The 23,330-nt window shown below is 38.3% G+C and overlaps 1 protein-coding gene across 1 annotated transcript in view; it reads left to right on the top strand.

Annotated features, from left to right (window-relative positions):
• The window catches only part of LOC127661400 (copine-2-like), a 39,640-nt gene that overhangs the window by 3,850 nt on the left and 12,460 nt on the right, over positions 1 to 23,330 (top strand). The window contains exons 2-14 of the mRNA XM_052152069.1: positions 6,053 to 6,255; positions 8,227 to 8,406; positions 9,363 to 9,437; positions 9,524 to 9,595; positions 9,701 to 9,784; positions 10,460 to 10,549; positions 10,899 to 10,997; positions 12,831 to 12,914; positions 13,475 to 13,534; positions 17,351 to 17,484; positions 17,592 to 17,646; positions 19,840 to 19,891; positions 20,395 to 20,528. Coding sequence (XP_052008029.1) covers positions 6,082 to 6,255; positions 8,227 to 8,406; positions 9,363 to 9,437; positions 9,524 to 9,595; positions 9,701 to 9,784; positions 10,460 to 10,549; positions 10,899 to 10,997; positions 12,831 to 12,914; positions 13,475 to 13,534; positions 17,351 to 17,484; positions 17,592 to 17,646; positions 19,840 to 19,891; positions 20,395 to 20,528 — 1,293 coding nt within the window. The 5' untranslated portion in view covers positions 6,053 to 6,081. The remainder of the gene's footprint in view (positions 1 to 6,052; positions 6,256 to 8,226; positions 8,407 to 9,362; positions 9,438 to 9,523; positions 9,596 to 9,700; positions 9,785 to 10,459; positions 10,550 to 10,898; positions 10,998 to 12,830; positions 12,915 to 13,474; positions 13,535 to 17,350; positions 17,485 to 17,591; positions 17,647 to 19,839; positions 19,892 to 20,394; positions 20,529 to 23,330) is intronic.

Genomic DNA, 23,330 nt, shown 5'->3' with positions numbered 1-23,330 from the left:
GAACAAAACCGCCAGCAGCTCCGCTCCCTCATGCTGAGCGAAGTCGACCGCCTGTTTGCGTTTGCTCAGCAGCTCCATGATGCTTGCCGCAAATGAGTGCTATGAGTGCTTACCGTATACTGGTAAAAATGAAGGGGTGTACATACCAAGCCCTGGTGGATTCAGGCTGTAATCAAACAGTAATCAAATGACGGGGCTTTAGGTACAAAACACAAGGTGATAGTGAGGTGTCACATTGTGCATGGGGGTGTTCACAAATACCTGGTAGTGACTACCGTTATTCAATTTCGGGGAGTAAAGCATAGAGTGGAGGCCGCGGTTAATTCCCTCTTGCAAACCCAAAACACGGTGTGTGTTGTGTGACGCACTGGCTGAGGAGGTTGTATCGAGTAACACAGGACACTAAAACCCATGAAAATACAACCCAGTTATTAGTCCCGAGGAGCCGTCGGGAAACACTTTTCCAGGTGGCTCACCACAATCCTATGGCGGGTCACATAGGGCAAGAAAGAACACTACACCATTTAATGGCCTGCATTTATTGGCCGGCCCCATTGGGTGCTTGACATCATATGGGAGGCATGGGAGGAAGGATCTAGCCAGAGCAAAAATGAAATTCAGTATGTCCTTGATCTTCGAGCAAAGCTACACACACTGGGTCAGTTGTCACAACAGAATTTGCTCCAAGATCAAGATACACAAAGCCAGCTGTATAATGGGGTGCCCAGCTACGGGAATTTGCACAGGGAGACAAAGTACTTATATCACTCCCCACATCAAGCTCAAAATTACTCGGCAAGTGGGAAGGATCCTTTGAGGTTACATGGTGAGTCGGGGGCCTCGATTATAAAGTTAAACGAATGGAGGTGGGGCACATCAAATTTACCACCTCAACCTCCTTATATAATGGAGAGAGGGGGTGCTTGTATACATGCCGATGGTACTTCCAGAGAGGGTGGAACTCGGGCCAGATGTGAAGCTCAAAGCCGATCCATTCACCCCTGTCCCTTAAGGAAGACCACCTCTCGCCTGCCCAGCACGCGTAGGTAGCCAGGTGGCAAAAAGAGTTTGCGTGAGACATGTTCTCTCCCCTTCCGGCCGGACTAACCTCATACAGCACCATATCAAACCCCACTGGGAGTGGTAGTGCATAGTTGGCCGTACCTGAGCACAAGAAAAAGGTGATTCGGGATGAATCAGAGGCAATGCTCAAGATTCAGAAAGGCGGCACACAAAAGGCGTATCCTTGCCGATGGTAGTTCTGGAGAGGGAGGAGTTTGTGGAGACCACTTCTTGCCGTCACAATGTGCAGAGGTTGCCAGGTTGCAAAATAATTTCTCTGATGTGTTCTCGCTTCTCCCCAGCCGATTAATCTCATTCCACATCGAGACAACCTCTGAGGTAGTAGTACATAATCGTCCACACCGCTTACCCGAACACAAGAAACAGGTAGTATGGGAAGAATTAAAGACCATGCTCAATATGGGGGTAATAGAAGAATCCCACAGTGATTGGGCTAGCCCGGTGTTTCTGGTAACTAAGAGCGATGGCTCGGTCTGGTTCTGTGTGGATTATAGAAAATTTTACGCGGTGTTGAAATTTGATGCTTATCCAATGCCTCATGTTAACGAACTGCTCGATTGTTTGGACACAGCTCCCTTTTTTCGGGATTGGATTTAACAAAGGGATATTGGCAGATCCCCGATGTCCTCTCCACACTGTTTGGCTTACACCAATTTGTGACCCCCTCCATTCGGTTTGTTTGGGGCTCCAGCTACTTTTCAGCATCTTATGGACAGGGTCCTCAGACTGCATGCTGCGTATGCCACTGATTATTTAGATGATATAAATATTTTTATTAATGATTGGCAGCGGCACATGCAGCATCTGGAGGCCATTCTGAGGTCGCTGCGACGAGCAGGGCTCACTGCAAACCCGAAGAAGAGTGCAGTTGGGCGGGTGGAGGTACGGTATCTGGGGTTCCATTTGGGTCATGGTCAGGTGCTGCCCCAAATTGATAAAACTACAGCGACTGCAACCTGCCCGACCAAAAGAAGGTGAGACAGTTCCTGGGGCTGGCTGGCCATTATCGTAAGGTTTGTGCCCAATTATTCGGATGTTACCAGCTCGCTGACTGATCTCACTAAAAAGGTAGCTTCAGACCTGGTACACTGAGCGGAGCCATGCCAACAAGTATTCCCGCAGGTCAAAGCTGCACTTTGTGGCTGCCGCTTCTACATTCCCCTGACTTCTCTCTTCCTTTTGATTTGCAGATGGATGCATCGGACAGGGGGCTGGATGCTGGGTGCGCTACTGTCCCAAGTGGTGGAGGAGGAGGAGCACCCGGTGCTGTACCTTAGTTGGAAGCTCTCTATGAGAGATACGAAGTACAGCACCATAGAGAAAGAGTGCTTGAACATCAAATGGGTGGTCCTCGCTCTCCGCTACTATTTGTTGGGATGAGCATTCAACTTCTGTCAGACCATGCCCCGCTCCAATGGCTCCAATGCATGAAGGATGCCAATGCACGGATCACCCGTTTTTATCTGATACTCCAGCCGTCTAAGTTCGAGGTGGTCCACAGGCTGGGGGTGCAGATGGCTGTCGCGGACCTCCTCTCCAGAAAGGGGTGGGGTCAGACAATTCCCCCTGAGTCGGGCGGTGGGGGTATGTGGAGGCGAGGGCATGGTCGAGTGTTCATCTGGGGAGAGAGGAAGTGGTATGGGTTTTTACCTGAGATAAATTGCTGGTAATTGCTGTTTCTATGTTTGCAGTGAGAGTCGAGGGAAATATAAAGGGGGCCAGATCTCAGAGTGAGAGAGAGAACCCAGCTGACAAGTCGTGTGTGTTGGCGGCTGCCATTCCCAGAGCGTTTGAGTTTTTATATGTGAAGCTTACCGTTACTCCATTAAGCAAATTTGTTCTGTGTTATTAATAAATTTAACTTTGAGTTGGATTCGCCGTCTCCCCCTTCTTCATTCCTCAAACCTTGTTACAGTGTCATTATTCTGAGAATGGTTGCCAACACTGCTGTGCTATATAATGGTTATTTGATTGCAGAGTTAATTTAGAATCTGAACCACCCTTGAGGTTAGAATAAAAAATATAAGATGCCATTTTGGGATGGAAACTCAGGTGAGTGAGTGATTTTCTTTTATTTTATATATTGTATTATTTATCATGTATATGTATATGTGTGTGTTTGTGTTTGTGTTTGTGTTTGTGTTTGTGTTTGTGTGTGTGTGTGCGTGTGCGTGTGTGTGTGTGTGTGTGTGTGTGTGTGTGTGTGTGTGTACACAGGCTCTGTGTATTTATATACTTAAACAGGGTACAAGAGAGTAAACAGGGTTGGAGAGTATCGGAATACATGTAACAGGATTACATTTTTAAAATGCAAAATATATATAATTGTATTGCACTACAGTTAAATCATTTTTAATGAGAATACAGTTACATTTAAAACTAATTTTGATTACTGAAGAGATTACTTTTATTTTATATTTAGTCTATTCAGTTGGAAAACATTTATCCATATACATCTTGAATCTAAATGAAGGTAAAACAGAATTTATTTTATTTGGTCCTAAGGAAAATTGTGCTGCTGACCTCGACCTAGGTTCTCTTGCCCCATATAAAACACAATGCGCCAGAAACCTGGGTGTACAATTTGATAACAATTAAAAATTTTATAAACAAATTAGTGCGGCTGTAAAGTCATGCTTTTATCATCTTCGCCTTCTCATTAAAGTAAAACCTTTTTTATCCATGCGCAACTTTCAAACTGTGATTCATGCTTTGGTAACATCTCGTTTAGATTATTGTAATTCTCTTTACTATGCTGTCTCTCAGTCTTCCCTCTCTCATCTGCAGCTGGTACAAAATGCTGCTGCCAGACTTATTACGGGGACTCGCAAGTACGAGTCACCTATTCTAATTGCTTTGCACTGGCTTCCTGTCAAGTACAGAATTGACTTCAACATTGTACTGTTTGTTTACAAAGCACTACATAATTTGGCCCTTAAGTATCTGTCAAACTTGCTACAGCCATATGTTCCTTTTAGAACTCTTAGATCTTCAGATTTTGGTTTATCTCTTTGCCTAGATCTAAAAAAAACATGGTGATCGAGCATTTGTAGTCGCTGCACCAAAACTATGGAACAGTCTACCTCTATATATTAGATTATCTCCCTCAATTTCAACTTTTAAGTCTTCTCTAAAGACATATTTTTTCTCTTTTCAATACTTTTTAAATATTGTGACCTGTTTTATCTTCTTTTTATTTTTTATCTACTTTGCATGTTTTTATTTTCTTGTAATAACCATTTTACCTTGTACAGCACTTTGGTCAACCATGGTTGTTTTTAAATGTGCTTTATAAATAAATATTGATTGATTGATTGATTGATTGACATGATATGAACCAAAGTGCATTTGAACAGCGGTGAAACACTTTCTTAAGATGTGTTACATTAATACGAGCAGACAGAGAAGTTTGAAATAAGTTTGAAGCAGCAGAAATGGAAATAAACCTTGTAAATTGTCATGTGAACATTTAGCTTCATGCTAAGATAAAATGCTATTCCTAGCCATTTTACATGCACCTGTTGCCTAGCATGATCACATTTTTTATCAAGAAAATTCTCATTAGATCCGAATGGTTTTTCTCTAGTAAGACCTTTGAAATTTGGGAAAATCTTATTCTTGATGAGAATTTCTGAATTGTTTTTCTGTAAAAAATATTTAAAAATCCTTCAAACAAGATCACTTTGCTTTATCTTTTTTTTTTTTAGAAGCAATACTGCGATAGATATTTCACCTTTTTTACAGAGAAAAATCTACCAGTGCTGAAGAAATAATACAAAGTATTTAGATTATATTACTGACCTTGAGTAATCTAAAGGAATACAGATTAACTAACCTGAGTTCTGGTTGTCAACATGCTAAATTGTAATACAATTTGGAATAGGTGATCTAATGTGATTCAAATGTTTGGCCTGAGTAATTTTCTCTTACATGCTTTGTCTATGGTGGTCATAGCCTAATTGTGGTTTGAGACATTAACACAGAAAGAGATGGTGGTACGTCATCTAAGCAACAAGAGCTGTCGCTGTATTCCTCATATCTTGGTGTGATGTTGTTCTGTTTGTTTGTGTATTTACATGTCTGTCATTGAGTGTTTTAATGATTTGTACATGAGGAGCTGTTTGTCAGTTGACCATGAACATGTATCCTTGTTTCATAAAGAAATTATTAAGTTATATCTATGAGAAAAGGTCAATCAAGGCTGTTAAATGTATTTCTTTTCAAGGTTCCAGATCACAATCAATTTTTTTTCTTGTTGCAAGTGATTAATATACAGATGAGAGACTGAGAGCCTATTCTTTATTCTATTTGACCTTTTTAAATTGCCTTTCTAAATATTTTTGTAATAATGTAGTCCTGGGATTGTTTAAGAGAATAATACATTTTAAGATATACTGTATAAACACATATAGGGGCCAAAATTCAGAGACCATTTGTAACAAATATTATTATAATTATTTTCTCATTATGAATTATATTGTCAGCACACAATTTAGTGGAAAGTTGAATTGAAAAATGTACGTGAATTTCAGAATTTCCTAGTATTTGGTGTGTCCCCCTTTTGCTTTGATGGCAGCATTAATTTGTGCTGGCATGGACTCCACATGTTTGTACAAAATCTAATGATCCATGTTATCCAGCATATTTTGAGAATGTTTGTTTGTTTCAATGGATGCAAGGAAATCTGACCTTTTGTACAAATTTTGTTCTTTGATTGGTGACCTAGAAATAGTCTTAAATATTTCTTAATCACTTTATAACATTTTGTTGTTTAAAATAAAGAAAATTTAAAAAATGGTTTAAATTAGGCTAAATTTTGAATTAGAATTTTCAATGTGGACTTTTGGACCACACTGTATATATTAATTTTGTAAGTTACTTTTGTCATTTGTCACTTATATAATATTCTACAAATTAATACGGATGAATATACAGTATATTATGTAAATTACACTTTTGTTCCCCCCAGGGTGTGGGAGAGGAGGTACTCCCATCTACATGGCCTGTACTCTGGGCTCGGGCCCTGGCGCAGGCACTGCCATTGGGCCCCAGCACTGTGTCACAAAGGTAGAACTTTCTGTCTGTGGCTCCAACCTGCTAGACCGTGATGTGGCATCAAAGTCTGACCCCTTCTGTGTTCTTTTCCATGAGGTGGATGGCAACTGGGTGGAGGTAAGGAGCAATAAAAACAGTTCACTTTCCATCTTACATTTAAAGATTAATGGAGTTATTGTGGTGTTAGGGGATCGGTTAGGAGTGGTTCGATAACATGGGTTAACATTTGATAACTGCTGGTGATAATAAGAGATAGAATATAGAAATAGAATATAGAAAAAATATGGAAAAGAAGGTGGAATGAGGAATACTGAGACAAGGGTATGTGGAAAAAGGATAGACATTGAGACAGTGACGCCAAATAAATTATTTGGACGCATTTGGACACTCCAGTCACACTTAAAAATTGTCTGAATGTGAATTTATTAAATAACAATTCACAGAGGTTCCCTCGCAGGTGTTGATCAACACATTCATTATGGATGTGCTCCACTAATATTTGATTATAATTGTATCATTTGATGCTTTTCTTGAAAGTGGTTTGTATGATATATTTTATGTTTTAAATAAATACCACATGGTTTGATCTTTTCTTACATAATTTAAAGACATTAATACATTCTGAAAGAAAAAGCTCAAGTTTGGAGCATAGAGGGCTGAACTAGCTTGCAAAAATGAGGAACAGAGGTCTTTGTACACTGAGTAAAAATAAACCTTGGAGCAAAACAACATTGCCGTGTGAGAGCACAGATATGTATGTGCAGTCTGTGCCCTGAGCAGCACAATCAACACAGGCCTGTTCTGCTGGTCAGTAGGGCAAGCCAGCACATTAAATTATTCTTTCACAGCAAACTGTAACCATGGAAACAACAGGTGGAACAACGGAATGTGTTTGTTGTGTAGAAAAGGTTGTTAAAGAAGACCACTTGTATGTTAATTCTCAATTTTAAGGATAATCTCAAGAACGCTAATGATTTATATTTGTTTTTTAATATTTATAGTAGACAAAAAAATGGTCCGACTTTTAGTAGTCTTTAACTACTATGTTCTTAAAGATTTGATACAAATGTACATACGAGTTGTTGCATTGTACTTACATTTAAAGTACCTGCATTTAATTACATTTGTAGTTACACTGTTTATCTTACCTCTAACCCTACCCTTAACCTGAACCCTAACTCTAACCACTGACCCCAACCCTAACCGTAACCCTACTCCTAAACCTACATTACCCATACTTCAACCTCAGTATCAGCAAAGTTGAATCTTGTGAGAATTTTGCAGAACAACATGGTTACACAGTAAATACATTGTGATTTTCTAGACTTTCTAGGAGTTCACCGTGCTGAAGCACCTGATGTTGAAGAAAGGCCTGAAAATCGGCATTGTGAATAATGGGAATGACAAAAAAAAATAAATACATAAGTGAAACTTATATTATAGGAAAATTTATTTGAGGAGAAAATATGCTTAATTATAATGAAAATAATGTCCCTGTAATAAAAAAAACGAATCAATGGTCCTAAAAATAGGTTTAAATGCTAAACATAATTTAGTTTCTTTTTAGTTTTGGGTGAAATGTTACCTAGACATGTTTTTGTCAAATTACAGTGAAAATATAAATTATTTAGCCAGGCTGATATATTGGTCTATCACTAACTTTTGATTGACTCACTAGAATTTTCTTTTCTTTTCACTTCATTTGCAAAACTCAAAGTAAGACCAACAAAGTACACATAATGGCTGCATTAACATTTAACTTTTGCAATACAGTTGCACCATTACTGGATGCCAATCTGTTTCTCATCTTAACCTATTATATTCCTTCTGAAGATATGGATTTAACCACTGGAGTCATATGATTTACTTTTATGCTGCCTTTATATACCATTTGGGCCTTAAAAGTTCTGGTCACCACTCACTTGCAATGTGAGGGCCTACAGAGTTGAGATATTTGTCTAAAAATCTTAATTTGTATTCAGCAGAAGAAAGAAAGATACATCTGAGATGGCATGAAGGTGAGTAAAAGATGAGAGAATTTTAATCAATTTTTATTCACATGGCCTCTGATTTGTGTGTCGATTCCAGCTGGCTCGAACAGAGACTGCCATTAACAACCTGAATCCAGTGTTTGGTGTGAAATTCCAAGTTGACTACTGCTTTGAGGAGGTCCAGAAGTTCAAGTTTGCCATGTTTGATGAGGACAAGTGCGGCTCCCAGCTATACGAGCATGATTTTCTGGGCGAGTTCACCTGCACGCTGGGAGTGGTACAGTAGCATATTCCTACTCTGCCTGCTTTCAAATCTTACTGCTATATGCTGCCTTATAATTTCTTAAAGGGATGATCTAATATTTCCTCATCTTTATGTTGTTCCAAAACTGATTGTTGTTAGATGTTAGGCAGCATGTCTCAATCACATTTACTTGCATTGTTTTTTTTTCCTCCATACAACGAAAGTGAATGGTGACTGAAACAAGCATTCTGCCTACCATCTTCTTTTGTGTTCCACAGAGAAAAAAGTAATATAGGTTTGGAGCAACATGAGGTAGAATAGACATTATTTCTTCTGCTGAAAATAAAAAATATTTTCAGAAGAATATCTCAGCTCTGTTTCCAGAACTTTGAAGTTCCAAAAAGCATATAAAGGCAGCATAAAAGTAATCCACAAGACTCCAGTGGTGAAATCTATATATTCAGAAGCGATATGATAGGTGTTGTGAGAAACAGATAAATATGTATGTCCTTTTTTACTATAAATTCTCCTCCCTGCCCAGTAGGTGGCAATATGCATGAAAAATGTGAATCGCCAAAAACAAAAGAAAAAGAATGTGGAAATGAAAGTGAAAGTGGAGATTTCTAGTTAAAAAGGACTTAAATATTGATCTGTTTCTCACCCACACCTATCATATCGCTTCTGAAGACATGGATATAACCACTGGAGGTTTATGGATTACTTTTATGCTGCATTTAAATGTTTTTTAGAGCTGTAAATTTCTGTCCACAATTCACTTTCACTTTGAATTGTACGGACTAACAGATCTGAAATATTCTTCTAAAAAGTGTTGTTTGTGTTCAGCAGATTAAATTCATTCACATCTGGGATGGCATGGGGAGAACTATACCTTTAAAAGAAATTAATTATTTTATTATATATATTATATATTTAAGAGCTCAGGTGTGATTAATCAGCCTCTACTTACCATTTTATCTGTTGTGTTTTAGATTGTATCAAATAAGAAGCTACATCGACCACTGATTTTAGCTAATGGCAAGCCAGCAGGGAAAGGGGCCATCACAGTAAGGCACTAAATAATACATTATAATAGGCACATGCATTGATAGAGCATTTACTAGAGCATCACAATATGCTATGTTTGGTCTAGATAACAGCGCAAGAGTTATCAGACAACAGAATTATCACCCTGACCATGTGTGGGAGTAAGCTGGATAAAAAGGTGAGTTGAGAGGTTGTGATAACCAATTCAGGCACTCTCAAAAGCTCTCAACTTTATACAATAATAGATATGATGATGATGATTATGTTTTTGACTGTATTTCAGGACTTTTTTGGTAAATCAGACCCCTATTTAGAATTCCACAAACAAGGGGATGATGGAAAATGGATGATGGTTCACAGAACAGAGGTAATATGCAGATTTTTTTATTTATTATTTTTGTAATGTTTTTATTTTCTCCCCAATATGGCATGCCCAATTCCCATTGCACTGTAGGTCTTCATGGTGGTGTAGTGACTCATCTCAATCTGGGTGGCGGAGGACGAATCTCAGTTGCCTCCGTGTCTGAGACCGCCAATCCACACATTTTATCATGTGGCTTGTTGAGAGTGTTTCCGCGGCATCCACGCACAACTCACCACATGCCCTACCGAGAGCAAGAACCACATTATAGTGACCACGAGGAGATTAACCCAACGTGACTCTACCCACCCTAGCAAGCGGTCCAGTTGGTTGCTTAGGAACCCTGACTGGAGTCACTCAGCACGCCCTGGATTCAAACTCATGACTCCAGGTGTGGTAGTCAGCGTCTTTACTTGCTGAGCTACCCTGGCCCCCAGTAATATGCTGATATTAAAACTCCTACACACACCTGTTACTGCTTTATAAGGAGTATCCGACCATATAATGGAGGCCAAAAAATATATGATTTATTGTGGATGCCTTACAATACAATAAATAAGTTGGAAGAGGCTGAAACAGACCACATAATGGATATCGAATTACTGATGGAAAGTGTAGAGGGTGTGTTGAGTTGATGCAGGGAAAATGTCTACTGTAATTTATTCTTATATGGATTTTTAGGTCATCAAGAACACTTTGGATCCTGTATGGAAGTCCTTCACTGTGCCTCTTATTTCACTTTGTAATGGAGATGTGGACAGAAACATCAAGGTGCGTTAAGGGATAATGTACAGGCATTATCCCAAAATAAAACCTGTCAGGATGATTGGGTCCTGTATCATCCTGAAGAAGTTTATTTTTGGAAAATGACTCCATGACTGCACATTTTCCCAGTTATTATGTAGTTGCTTACCAACTAAACAAATAAATAGACATGAAATATTGAGTTGAGTTGAAATTATTTTATTATGTGAGAAGGAAGAGACCGCATAGTGATACAAAATCATGAAACTAGCACAATGTTGGAGATTGATTTACAAGGGACAGTGATCAAATATACTGTTTAGTTATGCAAAAACATTTGCATCCATGCCTTTTTATCAATGATATCATACTGTAGGCGCTGTGCTACGATTACGACAATGATGGAGGCCATGACTTTATTGGCGAGTTTCAGACTACCGTCAACAAGATGAGTGAAGCACAGAACTCAGTGGAGGTGAGTTTGGCTTAAATTAACTTTTTTTTAGTTATTTTTTTAATTTATTTAAAAAATTCTGCTATTTCAATAATATAAGTATTTATACCTCATATAGTATTAGTTTGTACTGCCTTTAATTTATGCTGATTTAAATAAAACAAATCTTGGAATTACAGTAATTTACTGTAATACAGTAATGAGAATTTAATGAGAAAGAACTTTGAGGATTATATAAATTACAAGAATTAAAAAGACATTTTTTATATATTATGATAATGGAAATTTAGGGGGAGAGTGTGATTAAAGGTATAGTTCACCCAAACATGAAAATTCTCCAATCTTTTACTCACCCTCATGCCATTCCAGATGTGTATGACTTTCTTTCTTCTGCAGAACACAAAGATTTTTTAATTTTTTATATTTCAGTTCTCTATGCCCTCACAATGCAAGTGATGGGTACCATCATTTGACCTCTTATATGTCTCAGTATCAAGGAAAATGTTATTCTCCATTTCATGACCCCTTTAAATATTTATCTGTTTCTCACCCAAACTTATCATATCACTTATGAAGATATATACAGTATTTAATCACTGGGGTATTATGGATTACTTTTATGCTGCTTTTATGTGCATTTGAAAGCTTAAAGAATTTGGTACCCATTTACTTGCATTGTGAGGACCTACAGAGCTGAAATATTCTTCTAAAATTTTTATTTGTGTTCAGCAGAAGAAAGAAAGTCATTCATATCTGGCATGGCATAAGGATGAGTAAATGATGAGAGAATTAAACATTTTGGGTGAACTACCACTTGAACATTTATGAAAATAATGACACAATGATAAATTGCACCTAAAATAGATTCCTTTTCATGCTACATAGAAATTCTTTTTTGCTTTGATTTTGGGATGAAATACGACCTGGACATAGTTTTGTGATGCCAGGCTGATATATTGGTCTGTCACTAACTTTATCACAAGCATTGTATTCTCCTTTCACTTCATTTGTAAAACTCAAAGCTAAATATACATCCTTGTTTGACATCTCTGAGAAACACGATGAATGCATTAACATTAAACTTGTACATTTATAAGATGAGTGAAGCTCAGAACTCAGTGGAAGTGAGCATGCCTTAAAATAAAAATATAAAAGTATATTAAAAGACAATGTAGAGACTCTTAATTTCTAGAATGTAGGAACTCAATACGAGAAGTAAAGCTTGGCTCACATTAATGCCTGTCACTCTCTCGCCAGAATACTATGTGAGTACTAGCCATGCCTCATTCTCTGGCATAATGAAGGCGAGAATTAGTGAGTGAGTGAGAGAGCGAGAGCGAGAGCGAGAGAGAGGGAGACACATAGAGAGTAACTGGCTCTTTTGAGATGAAAATGGCTCTGATTTTACCACTGCCTTGTGCACCCAGTACAAGCATTGTGTGTCGCCAGTCACTCTTAGGCAGAAAATGCGGAATTATTCTCCTGGAGATGGAATCGGTGCACTAATAAATCTCTAATAAAACTCTTTCACTCATTTTCAGTTCTGACATTCTGTTGCAGAGCATTAGCTTACATATATGTTTTATAGTGTGTTGTAAATGACTTGAGCTCCCGCAGTGATTGTTACCCCCTCTTGTATCATACTATGTTCACATCTCACTTGAGTGCTCATGCTAGAATTAACAGATGATGGTGATTATCATATCCATAATCAAGCCATTATTGTTTATTATTAATTAGCCATTATTATTACAACTGGCCTATAAAACAGCCTGACCAACATATCAGTCTGTCACAATTTTACTAATGGCCTTTAAAGAAAGGTGGACAATAACATAGTGCTCTCTCTTACAGATTGAATTTGAATGCATTAATCCCAAAAAACAGAAGAAAAAGAACTACAAAAACTCTGGGATCATAATTGTGAAGTCATGCAAGGTAACGAAATAGGCGATTGATCTTCCTCATTTAATCACCGGTATGTTGGTTTAAAATTAAGAATTATTGCAAATAGCAGCAACAAAAACCAGCATTAAATACATTATGTTTGCACACTGAAGGACATTCCATTCTACTATTGTGCTGGGTTATTTATTGCATTTTTATTGTCCATCCATCCATCCATCGTCAACCGCTTATCCTGTGCATTTTTATTGTTTATTATTTAAATAAAAGGTCTTTAATGGTGGCTTTGGTGTAAGTAACGATTAATTTTATAGTGCTAAATCCACATTAAATAACATGTATTAATACCAGCACAAAACATCTGTCAGTTCTGCACCATCACCGTAGCTTTAATCATTTGTGCTGATGGAATGAGTCATTAAATCAGGAAATGACTCAGTTAATGTCAATAAAAGTCACATTATGTGCACACATAAAAACCCATACAAGGAGTTAAATTAACAACCTTTTTCCTATGGAATGTCCAAAATGGTTATGTGATCTGTTTATTTGACTAGAAGACAGTCACATGTTGTGTATCTATTATTTGTTAGATTACAAGGGACTACTCCTTTCTGGACTATATTCTGGGTGGCTGCCAGCTCATGTTTACTGTGAGTATGATTATGCATTTATAATCTCTTGATTTGAATGTCTCTTTTAGAAAAGTGTGTGTGTGTGGCAAAATAACAAAAATATAATTTGTAAGCAGATGAAATTGTAAATATATTCTGTAAATGACAAACTTTCAGCTGAAAATCACAATGGCATAATCTGGTTTCAATGCAGCTCCATTGAATAGTATTATATTTGTACGTTGGGTCAGTTTGACATATAAAATAAAAGTCCAAAATTTGGCGAATAAGGCACATAAAATGTGTTTTCTTTTTGTACACTGTCCAGTCGAACAGGCTCTATATATGGTTCTTTTATGTGACTCAATTGCCTTCACCAGTGTGATTGCTAAGAAATGATACAGAAAGTGAGTGAAATTCACTGGTTGCTATAGTTACAGTGCGCTGCTGTGTAGAGGTTCATGTCTCTCATTTGAAACTAAACACAGAGAGTGACAGGAGAATGTAAAAAAAGAGAGAGAAAGAGACATGGATGGATAAAGGGAGCCACGTGAGCCTCTGAACAAAGGAAACGGTTTGGGGAAAGGGATTTCAATATCTTGTTTGCCTGTTGCCACCTTACGACTCTCATTCCAGTTGTTGCCCTGCAGAATATGATAAGCCCTCATATAATTTATTTTCTCTGTATAGATTGTTATTTCTTTAAAGATGTTTGTAAACCAGCACTTCTTGAATAGCGTATCTATGACACTCAATCGGTCTTATGTGCAGCGTGTTTGTAGGTGAGATCTTCTCCAGAATTGCAGCTGTGGGCTTAAGCCTTGTACAGATACAGAGTGGAGCTGATTGGAGTAACTATTTGCTGATGCATTAGTGCTTACAGGCACCTTTATGGAAATGGAGTGCAGAGCTCAGGGTTCAGCAGGATTCAAACAGACCTTTGAATGCAGCATTCAAAGGAGAGTTAATTAAAAAAAATTATGTTTTGCATTTATATTATTTTTTTTTTTAAAAAACAGATAGTTCTGAAATGCTTGAAACATGTGACCACATTTCCAGATCAACAATGATCACTGTTTCTGGCAGATTTCAGCACGGAATGTTTATTGTACCTGTCACAATAAATGGTCTGCACTTATATAGCGCCTTTTTAACCTTAACGGTATTCAAAGCGCTTTACACTGTGACACATTCACCCATTCATACACACATTCATACACCAATGACGGTAGAGCTGCCATGCAAGGCGCTAGCCTGCTATTAGAAGCAACTTGGGGTTCAGTGTCTTGCCCAAGGTCTTGCCAATATAATGCAAGCTTTGCAAAGAGGCTGTTATTGAAGGATGAGATAGGACTAACTACATTGGACACAACAGCAAACCCGCAGCCCATGTTGATGCGCAGCAAAGTGCAGTATCTCATTTCACAGAAAAGAGTGTTTACATAGATGACTTAAATAAAGTCTTAAGTCAGTGACTTAAAATGGCTCGTTTATTTCTTAAGATCATAGAGAGGGTGGAAAATGTTCGAGAAACACTAAATTGTAACAGTTTTGTTAGCAATAATACCTTGACTAACATTAAAGGGACCTCATGGAAACAAAATTATAAAAAAAAAAAAAAGAAGAAGAAATTACAACTTTAAAGGGATGTCACCCAAAAATGACAATTCATCAAGTCATCATTTACTCACCCTTGTGTTGTTCCAAACCTGTTTGACTTTCTTTCTCCCAAACACACAAGGAGATATTAGGCAGAATGTTAGCCTCAATCACAATTTGTTTTCAATGTGTCTTTTTTCCACACAATGAAACAGCAAGGTGGCTTAGGCTGTCAGTCCCCTAACATTCTGCCTGATATCTCCTTTTGTATTCCATTGAAGAAAGGAAGTGAAATGGATTTAGAATGATAGGAGGGTGAGAAAACGAAGAAAGAATTGTAAAATATTTTTCTACAATTTTAAATCACAATACCTACATGAAAAAGCATTATCTATAGTTTGTTCTTGCAAGACAGACAACCTCCCAAGGAAAAGGAAAAGGAAGATTTAAAAGTTGTTACATCCACACTGGAGAGAATATAGACATCACAATGGTTTATTCTCAAGTGCTTAACTTAACAGCTTTGTCAGCCAGAGGCCCTGAAAGACAATGTGAGGCTGACCACATGAAAGGACACCCTCATTCTGTCACCTCCTATTCCCATGCCTTTCCTTTCCCCTTCATTAGTCTGTTATCAGCCTCAGGAGGGCTAGGAAGTGGGTAGGTGTGGTCTAGGAATGATGATGTGTGAAGGTTAGACATAGGGTCTTTCTGTACTTGTTAAATGTTGTCTTTTTGTAGGCATATAGTCTGAGAATCAGGTCTTATGGTTCATGATTGCTGTGGGACAGAGCTATCAAATCACAGCTTGAGCTGATCTGATGATTAAACCTCCCTGGGTGAAGACAATATTGCCTTGAGCTATAAGCTTTGATGCACCACTAACTGTGTAAAGATTCTCAAATGCTGCATTGTACTAACAGCTGTCTGTATTTTTAAAACACCACCTCAAAGAGCTGCTCAGTTTGTAGTCCTAAAACCCGGCATAAGAGAAAATTCCAGTGGGGTTTAAGATTTTTGAGTAAAATACAGTCTGTGTTTAACAGTATTTTAAAGTGATTTTGGCTATTTAAAAAGTTCCACAGTCTGAGCTGTTCGATTAGCCACGCCCCCTCTTTCCAAACACCCTGCACTCCATAGATACTAAATGAGCTTTATTGAGACCGATACTTGTGGTGTATTTTTATCAAGTTGAGTATACATTAATCAAATATAATCAACTTGATAAAAATACACCACACACTGAGCAGAGGTGGTTGTCAAAAACAACAGCAGCAAATTAGCGCCCTCAACTGACAACTTTTATGAGCAAAATGGCGCGAAAATGGCATTTAGCCTCAATAATCTGCTGCAACTACAATGCTATGAGAACGCACAAAATGATTGGCAGGCAGAAAGCATCAGAGATTGTGCCCCGTGGACAAATTTTTTGGTTGCTGTTTACAGAGTCTAGTGTTGTCACAGAGACCGGTGAGGTATGTCACGACCCTTATTTAAGAAAAAGTTCTTATTTAAGGGAGTACATGTTGTTCTACAAAATAAAAAACACACATTCATGGAGTGTGAGTTTTGAAGTTGATTTTTTAAATGTATTTTTTTTTTTTTAAGTGAGTGTACACGACAGCTTAATAGAAACTTACATTTTAAAAACATTCCTCAAAATGCACATTTGAGGTATGACTGAGTGAAATTTATGTTGTGGACAAACAACATAAATGTCACCCTAAAATGAAAATTCTGTCATTATTTACTCACCCTTATGTTGTCCCAAACCTGTATGACTTTCTTTCTTATGTGAAACAAAAAAGCTTTAAAGTTTTAAGGCATAAATAAGAACACAAAAGTATCCTTAAAGTGGTCCATGAAACTTGTGCATCATATCCCAAGGAGAAACAACCCAAAATGTAAGTTATTTTTAATATAAACATTTTCACTTGATAACTTTTCGCTATTAATTAGACTAGTTATCTCTAAAAACAATGCAAGCTCTTGCATTAACAAGAACCATTGTGAGCAAGCATAACAGATGTCAAGATCTTCACTATTGCTGACCTAACGTATACCTTCAAAACACTTGGAATATGACAAATGAATCGCATGGACTACCTTAATGATACTTTTGGGTTATATTTATTCATTAAAGTGAGGCACTATCCTCTGCCATTATTTTGAAAAGACAGATTGAGATATTGATTAAAGCATTGTTCATCATTGGCAAGTATTAGTTCATCACACTATGGATATGCATTTCTCCAGGTTGGCATTGACTTCACAGCATCCAATGGAAACCCAAGGGAACCATCTTCTCTGCATTTTATCAACCCAATGGGCAGCAATGAATATCTGTCTGCTATCTGGGCTGTAGGCCAGATCATCCAAGACTATGACACGTATGTATCAGTATATGTAATAAATACACATTAAAGGTTTCCATATGGCCACAAAAGCAGTGTCTGGTACAATCACACACCTCCTTATTCACACTTTATGTGCACAGGGACAAAAGGTTTCCTGCACTTGGATTTGGGGCTAAACTTCCACCAGACTGGAAGGTGAGAAAATGTCCACAGCTGTGTGAACATTTGTATTGTCCATGTATGATTGTTTGTTTTGGAGTGAGTGTAAATTAAGTTTTGCATATTTTTTTTAAATCTTTTTGTGAGGATTCTAGTTGGATGATCAAGTGAAATTTAATGTGAAAGGCTGTTATAGGCTGTGGATATGTGAAATGGAAACAAGAATTTAAAGTGCAAGACATTGAAGAGGTAGATAAAGAAAATGAATAATACTCACATATCCCAGTGATTATGCAAGTGTCATCCCATCTGCGTTGCCATGACACCAGAGTGAACACAAAGAAGTCTGATAGAGTGAATAGAGACAGAGGGATGGATAGAGAGATGGTATTTCTTGCTGTAAAGAAACATACTGTAGAGAATAAAATTAAAATTCTTCCCTCTGATAACTCATAGAATTCAAGTAATAAGCTGGATTTTGTTAACTCAGGCCACATCCACACTTATACTTTTTCGTTTCATAAACGTATTGATTACGTTTACGCCTCTCATCCATACTATAATGGTGTTTTCCTCTATTGAAAACTGTCAGGAAAGATGAGACAATAGATCCGAGTGTGGGGTAAAATTACAATGACAGTAACCCAACCAGGGACCCTGAGTTACCCTGATGGAGATGGAACCGATCGATGAGGGCACGGTCCAGAACATCCAGAGATGGGACCCAGCATCTCTCCTCAGGACCATAGCCCTCCCAGTCCACTAGATACTGAACCCCCCCTGCATTTGACATTGAGTAACCATCTGACAGAATAAGCCATGGCACCCTCCACCAGACGTGGCAGGGGTGGGATGGGCATGGAAGGGTTAAGGATAGACCGGACGACTGGTTTGACACTGGAAACATGGAACACCAGGTGTACACAACTAAGGAAAGGGGACAATTTGAGAAGGATCGCAAATGGGCAAATTACCTTAGTGATGGGAAATGGCCCAATGAATCTGGGCCCCATTTTACAAGAGGGGAGTCAGGGAGGAATGTCCTTGATAGACAACCAGAGGTTGGTGTTCTGCCGACTTCTTAAAAGGAGCGGCAGTCCAGAGGAGGGCTTATCTGGCTATTCGCCAGATGCGATAAGCATTGCGTAGATCCAACTTCATTAAGACGGATGCCCCCTACAAGAGTTCGAAAGCTGAAGCCATCAATGGCAAAGGATAGCGATTCTTTAACATGATATTATTCAGCCCCCGATAATCTAAGCAGGGTCTAAGCAAAATGTCCTTCTTCTACATGAAGAAGAACCCCACCCCTGCAGGAGAAGATGAAGGGTGGTTGAGACCGGCTGCTAGAGAATCAGAAATATATTTATTCATGGCCTCCGTCTTGGGAGCAGAGAACAAATTAACCGACCTCGTGGAGAAGAAGTCCCAGGGAGCAGATTGCTTACCTAAGAGATGAGGAGCAACATCGGCTGCGTCAGAGTGCAAGGCGTTGGTCAACCATTATGGCAAGAGCGACCAGATGTGTTTGTAGGCTTGTGTGCATAGTGGCCGTATAGAGTAGATCCTCGAGGAATCCAGAGAGAGTAGTATGTTCATAACTTGTGTGCATAGTGGTCGTGTGCAGAGCAGTCCCGTTGCAGAGAAGTATAGCTGAGGAGCAACTTCTGAGAAGAAGCATCAAGGAGGCGAAGCAAATTGGCAGGATGGTAACCACAATCCCAGTGCACACAGCACAGACTGGTAACCAATATACAGACACGATACAGGATATAATAGGGCTGAGGGAGAGAGTGGTCAGATACAGGGCTCAAACAAACAATCGAGCAATGAACAAAACAGAGGGAGGTAGATATGGCCCAGGAACTAATGGCAATCAGGTGCTGCTCGTTCGCAGCAAGCTGGCATTATCAGCGTTACCATGGAAATAATCAAGTGGCAAAGCTGATCACGTGAGTCAGTGACACCTGAACCCAACAGAGAGAAAGTAATAGCAGTAAACATAGCAAAGTCATTGTCATTGTGGTTTCAATGAAAATACATTAGTGTGGACATAACCTTCGAATTAGAATATTTTAAAACATTTAATATATTTTCTCACAGCAGGAAAGTTAAATTCTAGGAAATATTTGTCAGTCTTTTTCTGTTTGATGTGAACTGAAAAAACTACTGATGTGATTTCCTCATTATTATCCTTCTTATATTTATCGTTTTCCACTTATATTGCAGGTTTCCCATGAATTTGCAATAAACTTTAATCCCACCAACCCATTTTGTTCAGGTGAGGTTCATATACATTTTACATGTATTCATTTACCACATGCTTTTATCCAAAGCAACTTAAAAATGTGTAAAGGGCTGTTCACACCAAAGGCATTTTTGTACCCCTCTGTGCTGTTTTTAATAGTTTTTCTATGTAAACATGTGCTAGAAGGATGTCTTTGCCTGTTGAGCTGCATTTCACAGTTTTTTCAGAGACACATTTTTTAGATGCTGTATCAAGTTATCAAGAACTTCCAATTTAAAATTGCACCTTGCGGCAACTGTTTTCTGTTTCATTTATTGCACTAATGTTATATATATATATATATATATATATATATATATATATATATATATATATATATATATATATATATATATATTAGCACAATAAATTGTTCGTTCTGAATGGCCCCTAATGCAAAACATAAGCAATTCATCACTCTGTGACAATGTCTGTGGCATCCACTGTACAAGCTGATGTGTATTTTAAACAGCTGTGATGGTGTTTTGTGTGTGCAGGTGTGGAGGGGATCGTTCAGGCTTACTCCAACTGCCTGCCTCATATCCGCTTCTACGGACCCACCAACTTTGCCCCCATCATCAACCACGTGGCCCGTTTTGCCACTCAAGCCCTCCAGCAGAACACTGCCGCAGTAAGTGCAACCCAAAACAGAGTTTCGAACAAAAGATCAGGAAAAGCATATTCATACAATCCTGCCCATCACAATTCAAACAATAAACATCTTCATATGGCACACCCCTGCTAAAATGACCAGCTTAATCTTCTCTTGCTTGCCTAGGCTGGTGTGGCTTGGACGTTGGCAATGTCCGCCTCTAGGTTTCTCTCTCACTCTCTCTCTGGACACTTGGCGTTCCTTTTATGTCTCCCTCCGCATCACTATAACAAGACACAGGTGTTAGAGTTAATTATAAACCAGGTGACAAGCCTTACCGGTCTCTCTCTCTCCCGCATACCAACACACAACCACGCCCCCACGCCACAGCTGGTTTATGCAAGTTAATGCTGATTTGATGCTGGTGGACCAGTTTAACCTTGATGTTGTCCAGCAAAACACACCTGGTGAAACTGGTCTATCAGCATACCCTATCTGATGCAGCTTCATGATGAAAGAACACCAGCAAATCAGCATCCCATTCTGGGGACCAGCACCCAAAATACAACTTATACAACTGATAGTTCTGAATTTAAATTCTAATTGGATGAGCAGCTTTAGAAGCCATTCTAAAATTACCATAAACGCACACCTGATAAGATTAATTGATCAAGTTAGCTGGAAACCCCCTGAATCGCATGTTAGCCAGGCAGTCTCACATGTGAAGCCAAAGGACTGTTTGAAAGTCAACCTTGATTAGAGTGTCTGCTTAATGCTGTAAACATAAAGGAAAGTCTCTTGGGTTTTGCATGTCTGAAATACCTCCTGTTTCTATTTAAAAATTAGTGGCGACTCATTATATGAACAGAGAGGCTGTGTTCTCAAGTCCCAATGTCAGTCCAGTTTTGAACAGCAAGTCTCCTTATAAAAGTCTCATTAGTCTTATTCTTATTCTTCATCTTATTGCAGCCCATTACTTTCCTCAACTCAGCTGCATATGCACTCTCTAGATCTATAAGATTGAGTAAAATCCACAATTGATCCACACCCACTTTATGCAAATCCCTCCATAACATTCTCCTTCCACTGCTGAGAGAGGAACAATACTCATCTGTGTTCTCCGTCGAACGTCAAGTGTAAAACTGTGAAAACTTAAAATAATAATAATAATATATAAAAAAAATACAATTCTTAATCAGTATTTTGTTTTACTGTAAAAATATTGAAACACCCTTGAAACAAGATCAATTCACTTGAGAAGCAAACATACATTTCTTGAGAAAATAACAAGACTTTGTATGTTGAATAACATTTGCAAATGGCATGTTGATGTGGATGTGATCACTAATGTGGTTAGATGTATGCTTAAAACCAGAAAACAACTTTGCCAGTGGGGTAAGAAAAACAAACGTAATTCAAGATATATTTTCTTAATAAGTCTTAAAATCTTATTCAACTTCGCTTTTTGAGTACATTTATCTGGTTTTAAGGATGTTTTGATATTTTTACTGGAAAAAAATATTATTGAATAAATAACATTAGTTAAAGACTAATGTTCACTATGTAACGTTTGTCCCTCTAGCGGTTAAAAAATAAAACTGCATGTGTTTTGCGGAAGAACATTCGTGCTTCAGCTGTTCTCGTCTGCATGGATGAATGTGGTTCGAGGCACTGGTGTACACTGGATACAGGACATCTTATCAGAGCGAATGGACAAATAAATAATTATATCTAAAAACATGTCATCTGAGCAGGAACAGTAAATTCCATATCTTATGCTGTTGTTTTGACTTATTGGAAACATTGATGTTTTGAAATAAATGAAATTACAAAAGTTATGCAATGTTTGTTAACATTAGACACAATGATTGGTAGTTTGATAAAGTCAAACTTTTATTAAAAGTTTTTATAACTGCAGGATATTCTGGCCAAATAGACCACGGTAGTAACTAATTTATAGATTGTCATTGTTACCAACCAGTGGTCAACATAATTTCAAGACTCACATGTCCTTGGCAAGCCTAGGACTAAAGGATTTATTTATATAAATTATTGCCATTATAAAGAACAATTTCGTTTTAATTGTTGACAGGTTTTTGAGCGGGGGGATCGGCAAACAGGATTGCACAACCTTAAAGCCCAGGCCCCATTGGCCCGATCGGTAATCCGTCCCTGCAGCCAGGACATTATGATAAATATCTCCTGAAAGAAAGAAAATCAAATAGGTTTGGAACAACACGAGGATGAGCCAGTCATCCTGTTTTGCTGGATTTATACAGAGATGTTTGTTTTGGGTGGGTGTTCCTGTGTGGTTGTGTTCACTGTCTAATAGACACCAAGACTGACCCTAATTGTTCCATAAGACACTCACAAAATTTGATTCTTGTTGTTAGTTCAAAGTCTTCTGAGGGGATTTGAACAGCCAGCACAGCACTCACAATTTCTCCAGCTCTTATTATCAGCCCAGTGGAAAACAGCCATTAAAATCCCTTTTCAATTATAGCTATTTATAGAGGCTGAATCAGTGAACAAATGTTCTCGCTTTTTCCCTAGTTGTTCATGGGTTTTAATGAGTAATGAGGCCTCAGGTCTGTTATATGTACAGGCCAACAGCAAGGCCAGCTTCTGAGAAGGAGAATGGAGGGACACTTTGTGTTGTCACAAAAATCTGTGTGTTAAGCGAGGCCATACAGAATGCCAGTGCAGACACCATGCTGTTAAATAGCAAGATTATTATTATTAGTTATTATTATTGATACAGACACACACAGAGTTGTGATCTTGGAGAGCAACTGGGGCTGGAGAGTATGTGATCAGATCACTGTTGTTTACTGTACAAAT

Source organism: Xyrauchen texanus, chromosome 21 (genome assembly GCF_025860055.1).
Source record: "Xyrauchen texanus isolate HMW12.3.18 chromosome 21, RBS_HiC_50CHRs, whole genome shotgun sequence".
Lineage (NCBI taxonomy): Eukaryota > Metazoa > Chordata > Actinopteri > Cypriniformes > Catostomidae > Xyrauchen > Xyrauchen texanus.
The sequence above is the reverse complement of the archived record's forward strand: the minus strand, read 5'-3'. Positions and strand labels throughout refer to the sequence as shown.